The sequence below is a fragment of the Octopus sinensis genome, linkage group LG4, assembly GCF_006345805.1.
Source record: "Octopus sinensis linkage group LG4, ASM634580v1, whole genome shotgun sequence".
Taxonomy (NCBI): Eukaryota; Metazoa; Mollusca; class Cephalopoda; order Octopoda; family Octopodidae; genus Octopus; species Octopus sinensis.
This window is the reverse complement of record NC_043000.1, coordinates 3,340,960-3,361,366: the sequence shown is the minus strand read 5'-3', so window position 1 is coordinate 3,361,366 and position 20,407 is coordinate 3,340,960. Positions and strand designations below refer to the sequence as shown.

General features: G+C 35.6%; 1 protein-coding gene across 3 annotated transcripts in view; it reads left to right on the top strand.

Moving 5' to 3' along the window:
* The window catches only part of LOC118762852, a 149,557-nt gene that overhangs the window by 26,519 nt on the left and 102,631 nt on the right, over positions 1–20,407 (top strand). For all 3 annotated transcript variants that reach the window (XM_036501715.1, XM_036501714.1, XM_036501713.1), the window contains exons 3-7: positions 4,225–4,375; positions 5,368–5,479; positions 7,441–7,443; positions 10,293–10,582; positions 14,566–14,728. In XM_036501715.1, the coding sequence (XP_036357608.1) occupies positions 4,225–4,375; positions 5,368–5,479; positions 7,441–7,443; positions 10,293–10,582; positions 14,566–14,728 (719 nt within the window). The remainder of the gene's footprint in view (positions 1–4,224; positions 4,376–5,367; positions 5,480–7,440; positions 7,444–10,292; positions 10,583–14,565; positions 14,729–20,407) is intronic.

Here is a 20,407-nt window from a genome sequence, read left to right as displayed (position 1 = left end):
GTTTCATGGAGGAGGAAAGATCTTCTTTAGTACTTGGTTGTACAATGCTTTCCAATGTGTGTAGTAGTGGCACGCGCACACATTATTAGCCATTTGAAAAGACTATGAAAGTCTCAACCACGGTCGAACAATGATGATGATTCATGAGGTTGCATTGCATCTTGCAAGTCTAAGATACCCTTTGAGTGAATGAACAGCAGAGGGGGAGCTGGCTTTGTGCTAAGAAACGAGAGGCTGAAGTATGAAAGAAAAGACCAGAACAGAAAAGGTTTCTTGCTGTTGAGGTGCTACATAGCTACTCACATCATAGAAGAGTGGGTTGGCATAATCAGGGTGGAGTTGGAAAGAGAAATAAAATAGTGGTAATTAGGTGTCAGGGTGGTCCCACAAGGTACAAGAAGGTGAGTAAAAAAGCAGGGAGTGTTGGTGGGTAAAAGTTGCAAGGGAATATGGTAGGGAGTGAAAGATGGTTCAGGATGGGGAATCGATGAGGGGATAAATAAATGAATGCAGAACAAGTATTGTAGGGTGGTTGATGATAAAGTATCTATAAAATAATGGTTGAAGGGAAGATACTTTATGGGAGCATTCTACATGCAAAATTCAAATATGATAGTGAGCTGAAGAACTTCCATTAATAGAAGTTATCCATACAATTTGTTGACAAAATATTTATCTAAGAATTGTTTAAAATCTAAAAGCAATAAGCAAAAGAGATAAATACAATAAAATCATGGCTAAAATTTTTGGAAAATATTTTCACAAAATCCAATAATAGGAGTGGATTTGAAATATTAAACAAACTATCTGGTGAGTGTGAAATATTATTGCCTTCACATGAAAAACCTAAGTCATGGTCATTGCTAGTATGACTGCCACTAAACTAAACACACACACACACATGTGTGCACACATACACACAAAGCACAAAGCAGAACACTCAATCCACTCACAGACACATATATAAAGGGAGTGTGGTGACACTAATTATAAATATCAATAATATGACTGTGAAGATGTATAACAGGGCAGTGTTCATCATCATCGTTTAACGTCCGTTCTCCATGCTAGCATGGGTTGGACGGTTCGACCGGGGATCTGGGAAGCCAGAAGGCTGCACCAGGCTCCGGTCTTATCTGGCAATGTTTCTACAGCTGGATGCCCTTCCTAACGCCAACCACTCCGTGAGTGTAGTGGGTGCTTTTTACGTGCCACCTGCACTGGTGCCAGGCGAGGCTGGCATTGGCCACGGTCGGATTGGTGCATTTTATGGAAGCCAGTCAAGGCGGCACTGGCTTCGGCTATGATTCGGATGGTGCTTTTTACGTGCCACCGACACGGAAGCCAGTCGAGGCGGCGCTGGCATCGGCCACAATTCGGATGTATACAAATACAGTAAAGTCTCAACATGGTCATTCTAAAAATAAACAATCAAAATCTCAAAGCTTCAAGACGTTGCAAAATGAATTCAAAACATCATGACTAAATAAGCATTATATTTGAGAGTGTAGTCTGAATACTGATGGGTTAATTGTTGTTGATATTTGAATACTATTTGGAAGACTTCACCTGTTTGTTTTGGGAAGGTAGAGACTATGTTTTCAAGATTTAGTCAAGCATATGAAACTTAGTAATTAGGTGTTTCAGCTTTTGGTCATCGTGTTTTCAATATAGAAATTTGTTTGTCTTGTGGTTTTTGTTTTAGGTTTCACAAAAGAATGTAAGTTGGTGGAAACGTTAGTTGTTCAGCAGATTTTTAATTGAGGTTTAATTGTTTTTCGCTACTATTTAGAAAATTTAACCTTTGTATTTTAGACAGGTCGAGTTTGTGGATTATGTTGTTATAAATATTTCATCTGTCTGTGCGTATTTGTAATAGTATTTATGATACCTTATTTATGACCAATGAATATACACAAAAGTAGGGCATTATAAAATGCATGCCAATATCAATATGCAAATGAATGCACAAACATTTCTAATCCAGATTAATCCTCCAACAACATTGCACATATGTATGTGTATGTAATGTATACACACAAATCAGAATTTTGGGTGGTGGGTATTTTGATTGAAAATGGGAGAACTTTTAGATAATATCAACAGTTTAGTGAAAAGACATAATGTTAGTACGTATGTGTATGATAGGGATAGCTTGTAGTGATGGGGTGGGAGAGAAGTAGATGAAATATTGTCATATTTAACCAATAGCAAAAACTATTGTTTTGAAATGCCTTAGAATTTTGTAGATTTTGTGTTTGCAACAAAAGACTGATTCAGAATTTCAGTTCAGTATTTTATTTCTAAATATGAGAAAGTTGGATTCAATTCATTGGTAGAAAATTGGCAGAGTTTGCTGTTTCCTTGATATGATTAAATATTGACAATATTTTCTAGTTCATGGTAAATGGGGTATTCTTTGATTTTATCATCCACATGTTTGGATAGTGAAGTGTCATTTTTCCTACATGAGTTTAGCCTCTCACACTTATCTTACACTGTCGTTCTAAAAATATGCATTCACATCATTGAAATCCTGAAGATATAAGATAATGCATGATTGATTCAAAATGATGTGAATAAATAAGCATTACATTTGACAGAGTAATCTGAATGTGAAAGGGTTAAAGTTGTCTTTTTTAATTATTTTTTAAAAACTTAGTCTGAGAAAGAGGAACAGTACTCATAACCTTTACATATCTTCTCAGTCTGATGGTATCAGTTTGGATGATTGCTTGGATTTTTGTCAATTAATGCATGTAGGAAAAGAAATCTAATATATATATATGTGTATCAAGTTGCAAAATAACCTAATAACCTAATTTGGGTGTCATAGAAAATCACCAACTATTCAGAGCCAAAGTATTTTATGACTTCTCATGATGCTGTGTTAACATGAAATGTCATCAGAGATTGTGAAGCCTGGGATTTGTAAAAGTTTTTACTTGTGTGTCTAGTTGTGCTGTAGATGTGTCTGGCATGTATGGTGTTAGTTGTGCCAGGTGTCTGGCATTTCTTGTGTGAGGTGTCTAGATTTGTGTGCAGAAGGTTGAGATGTGTAAAACTGTATAAAAGTTTCCTGTGAGACACATTGTGTGCCTGACGGGAAACCTTTGATTCAAGAGACGCAAGATAGATAGTGACCAAACACACAACTTTGTATGGTTCACAGTTCAGTCAATATCAAGAATGACAACACTACCTTTTGCTAAAGTACTCAATGAGCCACTAGTGTGTGACATAGAAAAATAAGTATTTCGTAATCTTGATTGTATAGTGGCCATACAAGTGATCACTTTGATGCGAGGGAGATTCAGAGTTATAATGTCAATGATCATCCAAAACTTAACCATTATTTTTGAAATGTTATACTTATGCAACAATGACTTGTTTTTGCTGAATAGCATATTTGTTGTATGATATTTCACTTCATCAATATGTATCAATATGAAATAAAGATGCACAAGTGATTTAATGGGCTCATAGGCAAGTTGATTGATAAAAAAAAACGACTTCATATGTAGGAAATTCTGAAATAGATTTTTTTTAAATGTCTGGATAGTTACCAGTTTTTGCTGCCTAGCTGACCTAATCTTCAGTGGAGATTAGGCCAGCTCCTGAGTAAGAATGAGGTGGTAAAAGTTCAGGAAGCTATTATCTCTGATTATAAAAAAAAGAGTGTATGACAATTGAGTACAAAATATGATGTTGATGGTGATGAAATCTAAGCATTCATTTTAGAAGATGCGTCAAGAGCAGAAACAAATGACATGAGCATGCTCCTTTGGAAATGTAATGTTAGTGTGTATGAGTGATGGAACACGAATGAACTAAGAGGAAACATGACATATGAATCAAATATACTGTGTAAGAGAGAAAATTAAGCTGGCAGAGACATGTTATGTGTATGAAGGAGAGTAGTTAGGTGAAGTGCCGACCATTTCAAATAGAAGGGACCTCTAAAAATAGACTATCAAGAAAGGCATGAGAAAAAGTGAAGAAGGGTAATTTCAGAATACTGAACCCCTAAAAGAGGTAAGTATATATCGCAACAATTATCAAGATGCTATGATGGAGAAGACTGATCTAACTCATTGAAATAAATAAATAAAAATGGATGTAATATGATGTTGATGTAAGATTAACATTTATAATTATTTAATGTTGCTTTTACGAAATCAAAACAAAGCAATATTATTAATTCATTCTCTTCTGTTATTTTAGAGAAAACCAATCAAACAAAAAAGCTTATTCGGAAGGTAGACATTGATAAAGGTAAACACCAGGTAAAACGGTTTCAAGAGATCGAGTTACCTCATTCACCAATTGAAACTCCTTCAAAACTGTCTCTTGAGGATGCTACTTCTTGGAACATGTGGGTATAAAACCATTTGATATCTTAGAAATTAATGAAGCTATTTTATGCGCAATTATGTTTTCTGCTTAATCAATACTATTCTCGTTAATTGAAATATCTCTTCAGTGGTATGTTTTCTTTATACTGTCTGCTTCTATTACCAGTTATAAATTTAACATTCACATATTCAAGACTTGTTATTTATTACATCAAATGATTGCGACAGGTAAATATACATTTACCAATTTTAGTTTCATTGCAAGTAAATTTTTAATGACCAGCTTAGCAAGTGTTGTTATGTGATTCTGATTGCAAGTAATTTTAGAGGAGACTTGAGCATTAGAGATAGCCTGAATTTGGATTAACTAAGAAAGTAATAAAGAAAATAAGTATTATCTCTTGTTTCAAAGCAAAACATGAGAACAGCATGTATATAGTACCAAGCAGGATACAAGTGAGGGCAATATGATCAGAAGTGACTCATTGTTATCATTGTTTTACTGTATACTTTTCTATGCTCGAATGGGTTGGATGGAATTTGTTGAGGCAGGTTTTCTACTGCCAGATGCCCTTCCTATTGTGAACCCTCACCTGTTTCTAAGTAAGGTAGTATTTCCCCATGATCAGACATGTCTCAGAAGATGATAAAAGAAGGACACCATTTGCATGATGGTGACACTTGCTTACAACTATCACACAAAGTCAAGGCAAGTAGACAGTACCACATATGCACACACATACACACACACACACACACACACACACACACATATATACACACATATATTATGGGCTTCTTTCAGCTTCTGTCTACCAGAATCACTCACAAGACTTTGGTCAACTTGGGTCTATAGTAGAAGATGGTTAATATGCCTTTGGTCAAAATCTGCTCAGTCGGTACTGACCTGAAGCTAAAACACTATAACAACTAAATAAAAATCTACTGTGATCAGTACATTTTTTTTTATCTTGGTTGATATAATTGTAGAAATATCTTTTCTAATCCTCAGAAATACCCAATTTATGCAAAGGAGCAAAAAAAACACTCATTCAAGAATATCAACTGAAGATGACAGTATTAGAAGTAAAAGAGAAGTTTACAACAAAAAAGGGTTAATGCCTGTAAGTTGATAAAAATTGGATAGCTTTTTTAGTATGTGTTTGAGAGTATATTGTGTGTGTGTGTGAGTGTGTGTGCACGCTAGTGTATGTTTTATGTATTCTATGAATTTGCCTTTTATTGCTAAACTCTTTGCATTTAAAAAAAAAAATTTTGTGATTTAAATGTGTTACATTGGTCAACACATACTTTCTGGCACTAGGTTTATCAATGGGTTTTAGCTAATTTTGGGGTGTTGAATCCAAATCTGACATAAGATTTTGTCTATCACATCAGACTTTTGAGATATAAAATCTTTTAGATTTGCTAGAAACAGGTATTTAATACTCATACCGGAAGGATTAAACATACATAGATGCAATTTTTAATCGACAGTATGTCATTTTTTTAAATCTAATAAATCAAAACACAAATTGTGGGAGTGAATGCTCATTAGCATGTAAGAATTAAGCTTGGTGATAACAAAACATGAATACAGAATCTCTATTCATTGTGGTCATTCATTCTGATTATCTTATTACTGCAAGAACTTCCTCATTTTTGACGATTTCTTGTGCACAACCTCTAGAATGTCTCTCATCAAGCTCCAGCAGCAGTCTGCCTTCATCTTTATGTCCCATTGGCCTTGGTAGTGTTCTTCTGTTCCTTTTACATTCTGATGAAAGCATTCACCATGTTCTTTGCTAACATGACCCAGGTTCTTTGGAAACTCACCCAAGTGACTGTGTAAGCAATGCAATTTAATGCTCATTCTACATTCAAGAACTTGCAAACTCAAGAGCAGTTCCTCCACAATCTCTTGACAGTTTTCAGCTTTACTGTTCCCAAGCAAATTCTGCACCACATCGGAGAAGGGGTAACAAGAGGAAGATTAGAAAGACAATACCACATTGGCTAGGATAGTGTGTATGTAAGAAGGTTCTAGAAATAAGTGTTTACATGGATGTAACGATAAATACCAGAAGACAATGTTTTTTTTATGCAAATGAGCATCACATTTTATTCCGTGTTCACACATAAAGTGGTAGGCACATCAGAGGTAAGCGTTCAAGGCAACAGGGTGTAGTGAGACATGAGTTAATTTCTTAATAAACATCAATACAGTTAGATCCAGTACTTGGCTGTCAAATCTAAAATATCCAATGAGTTTTGTAGTGGTTGTGAGGCGAGGTAGAAATCCCATAATTGATTGAATGCTGTTTTCTGATTGGCATTAATTCAGCAACATTTTGCTGTGTGGACAAACAGGCGCAGGAGTGGCTGTGTGGTAAGTAGCTTGCTAACCAACCACATGGTTGCGGGTTCAGTCCCACTGCGTGGTATCTTGGGCAAGTGTCTTCTGCTATAGCCCCGGGCCGACCAATGCCTTGTGAGTGGATTTGGTAGATGGAAACTGAAAGAAGCCTGTTGTATATATGTATATATATATATATATGTGTGTGTGTTTGTGTGTCTGTGTTTGCCCCCCCCCCCAACATCGCTTGACAACCGATGCTGGTGTGTTTACATCCCCGTCACTTAGCGGTTCGGCAAAAGAAACCGATAGAATAAGTACTGGGCTTACAAAGAATAAGTCCCGGAGTCGATTTGATCGACTAAAGGCGGTGCTCCAGCATGGCCGCAGTCAAATGACTGAAACAAGTAAAAGAGAGAGAGAGAGTAACTGATATGTTTACATCTTGATGTCTTCTCAGGAACTGATTTTTGCCTTTCAAAACTTGTGCTTCACCGCTGGGTCGTGTGTATCCTACCGCGGCCAGCAGTGATTGAATGTTTTTGGTGTAGCACGACTGTGCTATGTCACCACAACAAAATAGTGCTAACATGCCTCGCTTCAAAGGCATTCCAAGCTCTAGCCTCTGTCACACACGTTATCATAACAAAATGGGGATTCCTGAGGAGTGTTCTTATATGAGATTCTTCAAATATTCTTGCCTTCTTCTTGTCATTGAGACTTGGAAAGGTTGTACATATATATATCTGAAACAGTTTCCACTGTGATCAAGGGCTTTGCTGAATTGCTTCATTACACCAAATTTCAACACAGGTTTTGCAAACTTTGTGGAGAGCCCAGGTTTTGTCTTGGTCTCTAAGTGCTACTTTAAAGGTATGCAAGACACACCTTCTTGACAAAGTTATTAATGTTGCACCTTTGAGCCTGTGGATTGAATTTTCCACAGATGTAACAGAAGATTCCGTGGTCACTACAGCACATCCTTCTTTTTGATGTTGTATCCAGAACTAGATCACAGTGATTCAGTTCACACTTGAAAGAAAGAGAAAGGGTTTTAAAGCAAAACTCAGATTGAATACATTGTTCAAAATTAGCCATGGTGACTCTACTATCCTCAGATTCTATCCCTTCAAATTTTGGTTTCCAATATTTTTCTATTTTTATTCAGCTCACAAGTTCGTCTGTCCCTTTTAAATGTTAGTGTTTTGCTGTCCGCCTTGAAGCAGACCTTTCCGTTGTCACTGCAAGATATTTATGATTGATCTTTCAAAATATTTTCTTTCTCAACTTACTCAAGATCTTTTGTTGCTTATAAATGGGAGAAAGATAGAGAGTAAGAGAAAGCAAGGGAGAGTCCGAGAGAAAGGAAGAGTAAGAGAGTGGGAAAGTGAGAGAGAAAGGAGAGAGAAACAAAGAGGGAGAATGTGGTGATAAAAAACAGAAAGGAAGTAACAGAAAGTAGCAACCACACTCTTACCCACGCGTAGAGCGGGTCACTTTAAGCTAGTACATATATATATATATATATATATATATATATATATATATATATTTATATGTATGCATATATACATATACATATGTATAATATATATGTATAGTATATATATATATATAATACACACACACACATGCATGCACACACACACACACACACACACACACATATAAGATAATGGGTTTGTAGATTTAGTGCTCAGATTGATTTGCTTCCAAAACTCTAATTCCATGTGCAGCTAAAAAAGCAGGGATGTTATTGCTGGGTAATGAAGATCAGCCATAGACAGTGTTTCAATTGAGCTGGTACATGTATATTAGAATAAAGGTATAAACAGACAAACAGCTGGTATCAGGTCAGATTATGACAGTAATTTATTTAAACATTGACAGGACATGAGAGTAGAATTGAATGTTATGGAGTTTAGATCACAAGAAGTCAATAAAAGATCAGTTGAGGAGTATTCATAATGGTTATACTATGTGACAGTATTCACCCAGATCAGTTATATGCTAAATACAAATTACTGGTATTAGGTAGAGCTGGTCATTGTAGGTAGAATACAAAGCTGTATAAGAAGAAGGAAAAAGGTATGCAGATAGTCTCTTTACAGCTGTTTCTAGAATAGGTGAGCAGATGTTACATTTCCTGACAAGCACTTGGTATCCACCGTTATTGTGGAAATCCATTTCATCATTGGAGGAATACCCTCACCGCTAACTCAAATATGAATACTTCCTCATGTTATCTTAGAGATATTGTATATTCCAGTCCAATGTCAAGTAAGTTCATGGTCATCAATTCAAACACAATTTTACATGAAGCCAGTGTGGGTGCAATTTATGTGGTGCTGGCATGAGTGTTCTTGTACATGGTGGCAGCATAAATGCTTTTTTACATATATGCACATATATATGAAGACCTGTTGAGGCAAGTGAAAATCAAATCAAATCAAATCAAAATAGATGAACATCAATGGAATTTGTATCTTTGTGGTACCAGTGCCGGTGGCACACAAGATAACCATCCGAACGTGGCCGTAGCCAGTACCGCATCGACTGGCCTCCGTGCTGTGGGCACGTAAGAAACACCATCCGATCGTGGCCGTTCGTCAGCCTCATCTGGCACCTGTGTCGGTGGCACATAAAAACACCATCCGAGCGTGGCCGTTCGCCAGCCTCGTCTGGCACCTGTGTCGGTGGCACATAAAAACACCATCCGAGCGTGGCCGTTCGCCAGCCTCGTCTGGCACCTGTGTCGGTGGCACATAAAATCACCCACTACACTCTCGGAGTGGTTGGCGTTAGGAAGGGCATCCAGCTGTAGAAACACTGCCAGATCTGACTGGCCTGGTGCAGCCTTCGGGCTCCCCAGACCCCAGTTGAACCGTCCAACCCATGCTAGCATGGAAAGCGGACGTTAAATGATGATGATGATGATGATGATATATATATATATATATACTTTATTTAAAGCAGCAGAAAATTCAGCAAAATCTGTCACTCTGAGTTTCTCGTTGCCATTCATCAGACAGTTTTTGTTAGAAAAACTGTCTGATGAACGGCAACGGGAAACTCAGAGTGACAGATTTTGCTGAATTTTCTGCTGCTTTAAATAAAGCATATTACTCTACCACTGGTATTTGAGTACTCTTTTTTTCCACCTTGTTTCACATTTATGTGTTTACTCCGGTATATATATATATATATATATATATACAGATGAGGTCAGTTTTGGCATGGTTTTTACAGTTGGATGCCCTTTCCAAATGCCAACCACTTCACAGTGTTGACTGAATGCTTTCTAAGTATGATGCAAATACTGGAGCTAGTGTCTTGCTGAAGTGGTGAATAAATGGTTTCCCCATCTGGAAAGAGAAAGAGAGTTGTGAAATCAAGGTACAAGGTAACTATGAAAGACAAAGATGGACAGGTAGGTAAATGCACCAGAGTGAAGTTAGTGTGAGAAATGTTTAGAGGTGGAGATGGATTTTATGAATTTGTGGAGGTTGTGTAAGGTGAATAATAAAATTTGATTAAGAGCAATAAATTGTCATTTTAATTTCATCTAATTCTCCCTTTAGGTTTATTCAGAAACTGACTACAGTTATGCTACTGACTACAGTTATGCTACTGACCACAGTATAAGTGAAACATACTCTTTTCCCAAAACTCAACTGTCGGGCTTTGCTGTAGTACCCACCCTTTGTAAGAATGAAACGATGGAACCTATAGAATCCTCAGAATCTTCTTTCACAGAAGGTACTCAGCATTATTGGGAAAATTCTGAATTTCAAAATACACATCCAAGATCTAAATACACCTCACCGTTTATCACTACACTCCATCAGATTAAAATGTCCAAGAAATACAGGTGAGTGAAAATAAAATCAAAGAATAAAAAAAAAAGTGATATATTTAAATTTATAAAAATTAATTGAAATTTGAATTTCCAAACTTTTACTTTTAGTGCTTGTTTAAAAATCATGAAAACTCTATAGAATTCACACATAAATTAGATTCTACCTAGATATTCTCATATTTCTGAAAAGAAAGAGTTATAAAAGTGTTATTATGAATGGCTGTGTGAAGAAAGATAATTTTCATAATGTGGATTTGACAGAGGGTCTGGCCAATCTTAATGACAGCACTGTTATAGATATTGCAATTAAGAATATTGCAATATCTATAAAATATCTGGCAGAATAGGATATGACCTAGTCACCTGCATAATAAATCAAGTTGTACAGGAAGGTATCATACACAATTGTCAGTGTAACAGCATGATAGCCAAGAAGTATTTTAAGTGTAAAGAAAATGCCATAGAGAAAAATATCATGTATATTCTTTTTTCTTTAACTTGTTTCAGTCATTGACTGCAGCCTTTCATTTATTTGTGTTTATATTAATTTTTGCATACTAGCATAGGTTAGACAAATATGCTACTAAGACATATCTGTGCAGATGGATGCCTTTCCTGTTGCTAACTCTTTACTGTTTTCCAAGTCAGGGATATCATATTTCACACGGTGAGACTGAACTCAAAATCCTGTGGTTGGGAAACAAACTTCTCGACCATACTGCCATACCTGTTCATATACACACAAGTATATAACTAGCATTCCATCGGTTAAGACTACAAGGTGTTCCAGTTGATCCAATCAACGAAACAACCAGCTCATGAAATTAATGTGTAAGTGGCTAAGCACTCCACAGATATGCATACCATTAACCTAGTTCTCAAGGAGATTCAGAATGTGACAAAGCTGGTCCTTTGAATTACATGTACTACTCATTTTTGCCAGCTGAGAGGACTGAAGCAATGTGAAATAAAATGCCTTGCTCAAGGACACAACGCACCTCCAGGAATCGAACTCACAACCTTATGTTCATGAGCCAATTACCCTAACCACTAAGCCATGTACCTTCAAGGTTTGTACAACTTGAGATATATATATATGTATCATCATCATCGTCATCTTTTAACGCCTGTTGTCCATGCTGGCATGGCTTGGACAGTTTGAACAGGGCTGGCAAGGCTGGAAAGCTGCACCAGGCTTCAGTCTGATTTGGCATGGTTTTTACAGCTGGATGCCCTTCCTAACGTCAAGAGTGCAATGAGTGCTACCAGCATGGGTGCCATTTACGTATGTATGTATATATATGTGTGTGCGTGTGTGTGTGTATGTGTATGTATGTATGTGTGTGTGTGTGTATATATATATATATATATATATATATAGGGAGAATTCACGAAAAAAACAAAAAACAAAAGACGAAGACAGGTGGTGTAGAAAACAAACAGATGTATTAGTATAACACTCAGGAATTGAAAAAGTCTTTTATGTTTCGAGCCTACGCTCTTCCACAGAAAGGAACACAGAAAGAAACAAGGAGAGAAAGAAAATGTGTGTAGTGGCTACTGATCTATCATGGCAACACTCTCTCTCTCTCTCTCTCTCTCTCTCTCTCTATATATATATATATATATATATATATATATAGCTAAATAGCCTGTTGTTGCAGGGCAATTTTTACAATAGAATGTCTTATATAAATTTTTGTTTATTCCATGTTGGACCATGCCTTCCCCCACAGATAGGTCTCTTAATCAGGACAGATTTGTGCAATTTTTCACAAAAAATCTTTGTTGAGGATTTGTTTCCTTTTCAAATTATTTACATGTCTGTTTGACCGTTTCACATGACTTTACTCATTAAAACTTATTAAAATTTCAGAAGTTCTTACAACTTTGGTCGTTGTAATGCTTTGCTTTTATTTTTTTAATAAAAATTCCTGATAGACAGCTATCATGCAGAAAATGCCAGCTTCCAAATCCTGTTTTCTGATTAAGTAACATTTATTAAACTTAAACCTCAGTAACATTTTTCTGCAATTTTTCTGGAACAAATAAATAACAAAATTGATTTAATGTGGAATATTATTTCAGTATACCAAATCTGAAAATTTTATGTAATTTTAAAATTTTACAATATATGATAGAAACAGGGAAGACCCTACAAAATTCGAGAGACAGACAGTTATAGGATGTCACACACACACATTTACAAACATACACACAGGTAATCATGAGTTTAAAATGGTGTATAGTAGACATATGTATGTATGTATATACATATGTATATATATGTATGTATGTATGTGTATATGTCTGTATGTGAGTGTTTCTTTCTGATGGACAGCAAAAAAGCCGCCTATCCCCTCTCCTTAAAGCTACGTATTCCTCACACCCACCTTTCTTTCCCTTCCTCAGCATTTTAAAAGTTACTTATGTGCATGTGTGTGTGTGTGTGTGTGCACATGTATGTATGCATGTATCTATGTATTTCCAAAAGTATGTATGCAGTGTTGCATGTATACAGTTGCTGTATTAACATTATCATCATCCCACTGCCACTCCATATCTGTCACTTACACAATGCTGTTCTCCCCTTCCCTGATATCAGTCACACTCACTATGCCACCACATTTCCCTCAAACTAACACTCTTGCACCCTTCTCATTTTAGCATATAATAGCCCAACCCCACCATAGGGTCCCATTATAGATTTTTATTGAAGTCCAATTGGCCTGTAATTAAACTGGATGTTAGTTTAACTTGTATGCAAAGTTTTGTGAAGAGTGGTTCACTGGTGTAGGCATTAAGATGGTAACAGGCAGAAAGAAGAAATTGCCATTTATATATAAGATATATATATATATATATATATATATATATAATATATATATATATAATATATATATATATATATATATATGTATATAACACCTTTTATCAATTCAATAATGAAAAATTGAATTATACCATTTAGAAAAATTACATATTATAGAAAGATTTATAATATAGAGATTAAATATGAGATAAAACATAAAAGTAATGTGCAAAATAATAAATAAAACATATATATACCAAATATATATGTTTTATTTATTATTTTGCACATTACTTAATCATTGTTATATGTTTTATCTTATATTTAATCTTTCTATAATATTTATTTTTATTTTATCTAGTTTCAGCTCACGAGCTGTGGCCATGCTGGGGCACCGCCATTATATAATTTTTCTAAATGGTATAATTTAATTATTCATTATTGAATTGATAAAAGGTGTGTTTTTCCTAATTCATATATATATTTATATTATATTTTGTGAAATTTGATTTAGTATTTCTAAATTGAATTTTTCCCTGTAAATTTGGAATAATATTCCCTCATATTATATAATATATATATATATATATATATATATAATATATATATATATATAATATATATATATATATATATATATATGAATATGTATACATGTATGTGGGTGGGTGTGGGTGTGCATGTGTGTATATAAGGTTGTCTGTTATGATTGTTCAGAAAGTAACCATTGGTTACACACCTATAAAGCTCTGAGCTGTATAAAGTGACTCATCAGACTCATTGACTGAAGACACATAACCTCTCCACAGAAACACACACACATGCATATATATGACAGGCTTCTTTTCAGTTTCCATCAACCAAATTCACTCACAAGGCTTTGGTCAGCCCATTGCCATAGTAGGAGACACTCACCCAACATGCCATGCAGTGGGACTGAACCTGAAACCATGTGGTTGGAAAACAATCTTCTTAACCACACAGCCATGCTTGCACCTGCTTAAACGCACAACCACAACTAAGTATATGAAATTTCTGTAAATAGAGTTACAGCTATTGTATTTCTCTGAAGTTACCATATAATTTGAATGTCTATTATTTGTTGTCTCGTGCCAAATCTGTCATTTCCCTTCAGGTGTGAAATAATTAACGTCTAGATATTTTATCTCTTTTATCGATAAAGTCATTCAAATGGATCCTCATCTCCCCTATCTCCTGCACGGCAAGTGAGTTATCCTGTACCTACAATCGGAAGATCATTCAGGCCAACTGCTCAGCTGGCCAGAACGAAGAAGGAAATAGCCATCAATAATTTCACTGAACTTCCTCACTCTCAATTATTGAAGGTAAATACATTAATCATAATAATCTTGATGATGATGATGATGATGATGATGATGATGATGATGATGAGGATGATGATGATGAGGATGAGGATGATGATGATGATGATGATGATGATGATGAGGAGGAGGATGATGAGGATGATGAGGATGATGGTGATGATGTTGGTGATGATGATGATGATGATGATGAGGATGAGGATGATGATGAGGATGATGAGGATGATGGTGATGATGAGGATGATGAGGATGATGGTGATGGTGATGGTGATGATGATGTTGATGAGGATAATGATGATGATGATGATGATGACGACGACGACGACGACGATGATGATGATGTTGATGATGTTGGTGATGATGATGATGATGATGATGAGGATGAGGATGATGATGATGGTGATGATTTCTTTTATTTGTCACATGAGTGATGGATGCAGGGACATTGCAAAATACAAAAAGGAGAATCACAAAAATTGTGAGAGTTTATGTAGAATTGATTATATTAATATCAATATAAAATATATTTACCTATGTATATGCATATATATGTATGTATGTATGTATGTATGTATGTATGTATGTATGCATGTATGTATGTATGCATGCATGTATGTATGTATGTATGCATGCATGTATGTATGTATGCATGCATGCATGCATGTATGTATGTATGTATGTTTGTATGTATGTATGTATGTATGCATGCATGCATGTATGTATGTATGTATGTATGTATGTATGTATGTATCTATGCATGCATGCATGTATGCATGTATGTATGTATGTATGTATGTATGTATGCATGCATGCATGTATGTATGTATGTATTTATGTATGCATGCATGCATGTATGTATGTATGTATGTATGTATGCATGTATGTATATATGTATGCATGCATGCATGCATGTATGTATGTATGTATGTATGTATGTATGTATGTATGTATGCATGCATGCATGTATGCATGTATGTATGTATGTATGTTTGTACATATGTATGTATGAATGCATGTATGTATATATGTCAGAGCTTAGGTCAGTTTTAGTGCTACCGGCAACATGTAACCCAGTACAACCCCTGCATGGTCCAGGTTACCAGTGACTAAACCAGTAACCTTACCAAGCATGCTTGGAAAGGGTTACTCTGAATAATGAAAAACAAAACTTGTCAAAGGATCCATTAACTCATTAGAATGAATGGCCATCCTACAGCTTGGAGTGAGATACCTGTAGTCTTTGGTTAGACATTTCTCTAGAAGAGGGAAATTCTGAAATAACATCCACATCCTTGAGAAGTCAGAGATCTTGCACTTGCTTGTTTCTGGACTACTTGGCTTTGTAGGTGAGAGTTTTGGTGATGCTGTGCAAGCTGTAATTGATTCTAAATCTCAGCGTGGGCATTGCCGATAGCCATTGTCTGAAACAGCTGGAATCAGATAATTTGTAAATGATGGTTGTACTCATTTACAAGTTGACGGTCACAATGTATGTTTATTTGTATGTATTTATGTATGTATAACAGACGTGGACAACCATATACAATAATGAATAATTATAATAATACAGGCCTTGTGCCTATTGTAGAAAGGAATAATTATAATCATCCTTTCTACTAAAGGCACAAAGCCAAAACTTTGGTGGGTGGGGACTTGTTGATTACATTGACTAGTGATTACATTGACCCCCACCAGTATTTCACTGGTACTTAATTTATCAACCCCAAAACGATGAAAGGCAAAGTCAACCATGTAAAATTTGAACTCAGGATGTAGCAACAGGCGAAATACAATTAAGCGTTTCAACCAGTGTCCTAACGATTCTACCAGCTCACCGCTTCTATCATCATCATCATCATCATCAATAATAATAATAATAATAATAATAATGATAATAATAATAATGATAATAATAATAATAACTCCACTGCTGTCAATGATAATTTTTTTGTCCATAAAGATTCAAGATTTTGAGGACAGTATAAAGGCAAAATACGAAAGAAAAAGAACAATAAGAGGGATCAGTTGGGGAGTTACATTGAGATAAATGCTCATTAAATTAATAAATATTTAATAATAAATAATGCTAACATTGTACAAAACATCAAAATAAGAACAAGAAAGAATACCCCTGGATAACTACAAAATATGATTCAGGTCATCCTACTTAAAACCTCAAATTTTTACTCTTACAACACCAAAAGCCAGTACCTTCTTCTTCCAGTTCTTTTCATTTGCCTACAACCACATAATGTGGATTCATCTAACCATGCCAGTTTTACCACTCACTCAACTTTCATAAAATTTACTGCAGGGCAGCTTTTCCTATTTTCCCATTGACTTTCTACATATCTAGCACATAAAGAAATTGATGAGAGTATAACCTAAGTGGAAAAGCTGAACTCAAGTGTTTCAAGTGCATTCACAATAACTTCCTTCACCATGGCCATCAGACAGAAGATATCTCCTCACCATTCCTTTTACAGTAGACCCAGTTGACAGCTAGATCCATACCACAAGCGATAACAACTGTTCAACATGAGTACACCTGTCGAAAATGCATAGACATTAAATGAATCCCTACTGAAGTTATCCCTTTCACTAAAGTGAAAGAATATATGGTCGACTTTGATCAGATGTTTCCTAGGACAAGGTATCACGGTCAGGTGAATTGATATAGCCATAAGTTTCTTCTGTCTGACTTTCTTTGACCACTCCTCTCAACTTATTTCTGAGTAAGATTGCCAGCCTTCTCTGACCTCTTTCTTGTTATTCTTTACCTAAAAGTCCAGTTTGAATCGGACAACCTCAAATGATCTCTTGGACCAGCTACAGTGAGCCCTCTCCCATACTGACTTGTCTCTCTAGGTGCTGGATTGTGAACCCACTAACTTCTCTTGGTTAAGGTATGCTCTCATTGCCTCTAGGTCCTTATTCAGAATAGTGCTAGCCATCTTAGTGTCCAACATCATGATGGTGACACCTACATAAACAGACATGACCCTTACATGTCATAGTTCAAGTGAGGTGCTCTTCAATATCTCCAATTTCTATAGCAACGGCTTTTGTGCTATAGCATGCAGAAGTTTCAAGTATTTTCCCACCAAACAGATACTTCTGCACATTATAGTAATCAAACCTTTGAAACCATTTCTTCTTAGCATGGCTATCAAATGGCAATAGCTGTCATAATCTCTAGATTGATCTAAATCGTAGCTTCCCAAAGTGGGTGATTTCAACTTACAAGTGGGCGACGGGCAAATTTCTAGAAAATGGTGGGCGATTTGAGATTTTGGTGGGTGATATGAACATTTTGTGGGTGACAATGAATTCTGCATTTGCTAATATCTAGTCATGCCTTGAATAAGGATGCACTTTTATTGATTTGACTACTCACATGAGATGTCCCTTTGTATTAAAAACACTTTTTTGTCAATCGAATATTTTTGTCAGTCATTGAGATGGTTGTCATGCATGCTAAAAATAGCAGCCAAATAGGCCTAGGCCTTAAATCACACTCTACAACAATGTTTTTTTTTTTTGGCATAATTGTATGAAGTCCTGCGCGTCAAATTCAAATTTGCAAAAATTTCCTGAAAATCCCCAAAATAACAAAGTTATGAGGGGTTATATGTCGTGTGTAATTCTGTGGGTTCATATCAAAACACAAGTGCTATTTTCAGGATGTTGACAAATTGTGCAGTCACGGACAAAATGACAGCTTTGAAATCAGGTTTCTTAGATCTTTTCAATCTGAGTCGCAGATTTTTTAATTAATTCTTTTTAACTAAACAGTTTGAAACTTCAGATACTGGTTGAATGTGTCACGTAGAACACAGTTTACTTTTAACGTTTTTGACAAAATTTTGTATTTTAGAAGTTATTTCATATTGAAGTTGTCATATTTAGGTAATTTTAACCAATCAATGATGTGTATTCAGCTGAATAAAGTTACTGCTGTTTGTGAAAGTAATGGAAGAGCAACAACATCCTGATAACATTAAGAAGATCCCACTTAGTAATAATACAATTTCTCGATGCATCGATGAAATGGCCAATGATGTCAAACATTAGTTCATTAATATTCTCCAGTGTTCTAAATTTTCTATACAAGTGGATGAGTCAACTGTTGTGGACAATCAATGTTTGATGATGGTATATGTTCGGTATTTCAGCGAAGACCCTTCAGCCTTGTGAGGAAACGCTAGTCACAGAGAAATTGCCACTTGATTCAAAAGGTGCGACTATTTTTCACACTCTCAAGTCTTTCCTTTTTGAACATAATATCCCACTCAGTAATATTCTTGCCTGTGCATCTGATGGAGCTTCTTCGGTGATAGGAAGATACAGAGGTTTTTCATCTCTCCTAAAGCATGACATTTCCCACCAGAGACTAACTGTTCATTGCTTGGCACACCAGCAGCATTTAGTGGAAAAAAATATGAACGATAGATTGAATGATGTGCTTCAGTTAGTTATCAAGACTGTGAACAAATTGAAATCCGGTCCCTTGTCTGATCGAATTTTCCATCAACTCTGTCTGAGAAATGATGAGGACCATACTAAACTCTTATACTCTACCGAAATGTGGTGGCTGTCAACGAGAAACTGTGTTTTATGCTTTGTTGAACTGTTTCATATAATCATATCTTTCTCTGAAGATACTCCACTGTCCACTTCATTGATAGCTACAATATCTTTTTTCTTTGTGATATATTCACAAAATTAAATGATTTGAATAAGTTATTTCAAAGAAACAGAAAAACTCTCGTTGATTGTAAATCATTTATCACTACCTTCATTTCGAAATTGGAGTTGTTTAAGACTAACATTTCAAAATGTCAATTCCATCAATTTCCACAACTTGATTCTTTGAAAGATGAATTGATTGATGAGAATTTAACTACATATCACAACTATTTAGAATCATTGCACGATAACATGGTGGAGTGATTTCAACATGTTATTGCGCTGAATATTGCTTTATTGTGGGTTTAGTTTTGCCATTAGTGTGAATAAAATTCTAACGTTAACTCTATATTTTTCAGACAGATTAACTTCTGGAAACTTGCGCTTTCTTTTACACCGATTTTCATTTCCCCCAAATGAACCCTTGATCAGAACTACCGATGCAAAAAAAATTAATGATTGTATTATAAAGGAAAAGAATAAAACTTTTTAATGAGAACCATGTGTCTGGTGCAGTGCAGCTAGCTAGTGCAGAGACATTTGGTTTTGAACTTGTCGACTTTAGCCGCAAGTCTTCTCATTGTGTCACATCCAATCCAATTCTTTTTGGGGAAAGTAAAGTTCCAACATGGCTAAAACTAGATTCAACCAGGTATGAGGTAGGGAAGGCAAGCAAAAGTAATTTCAGATGTTTCACAGATTGGGGTAGGAATTCAATATACTCTGATGGTACCACAAACCTTCTTTGCCATTACGGCAATATCGCATTGTGGCGTCATTATCATTTTGTAATTCTATCAATTCCTCCTGAACTTCTTAGTCCTTTCTCAGCAGAGTAACCACTTGCAATAGACAGCTGTGAAGACACTAGCAGACATGTCTGGCATGTACAGTAAAGTTTGTAGGACAGGCCATTCAGTCCAAGCAGTTTGCTCATTGCAGAGCCATTTAGCATATCTACTATTTTATCTGCTGAAGTTGTTTTTTGCAACA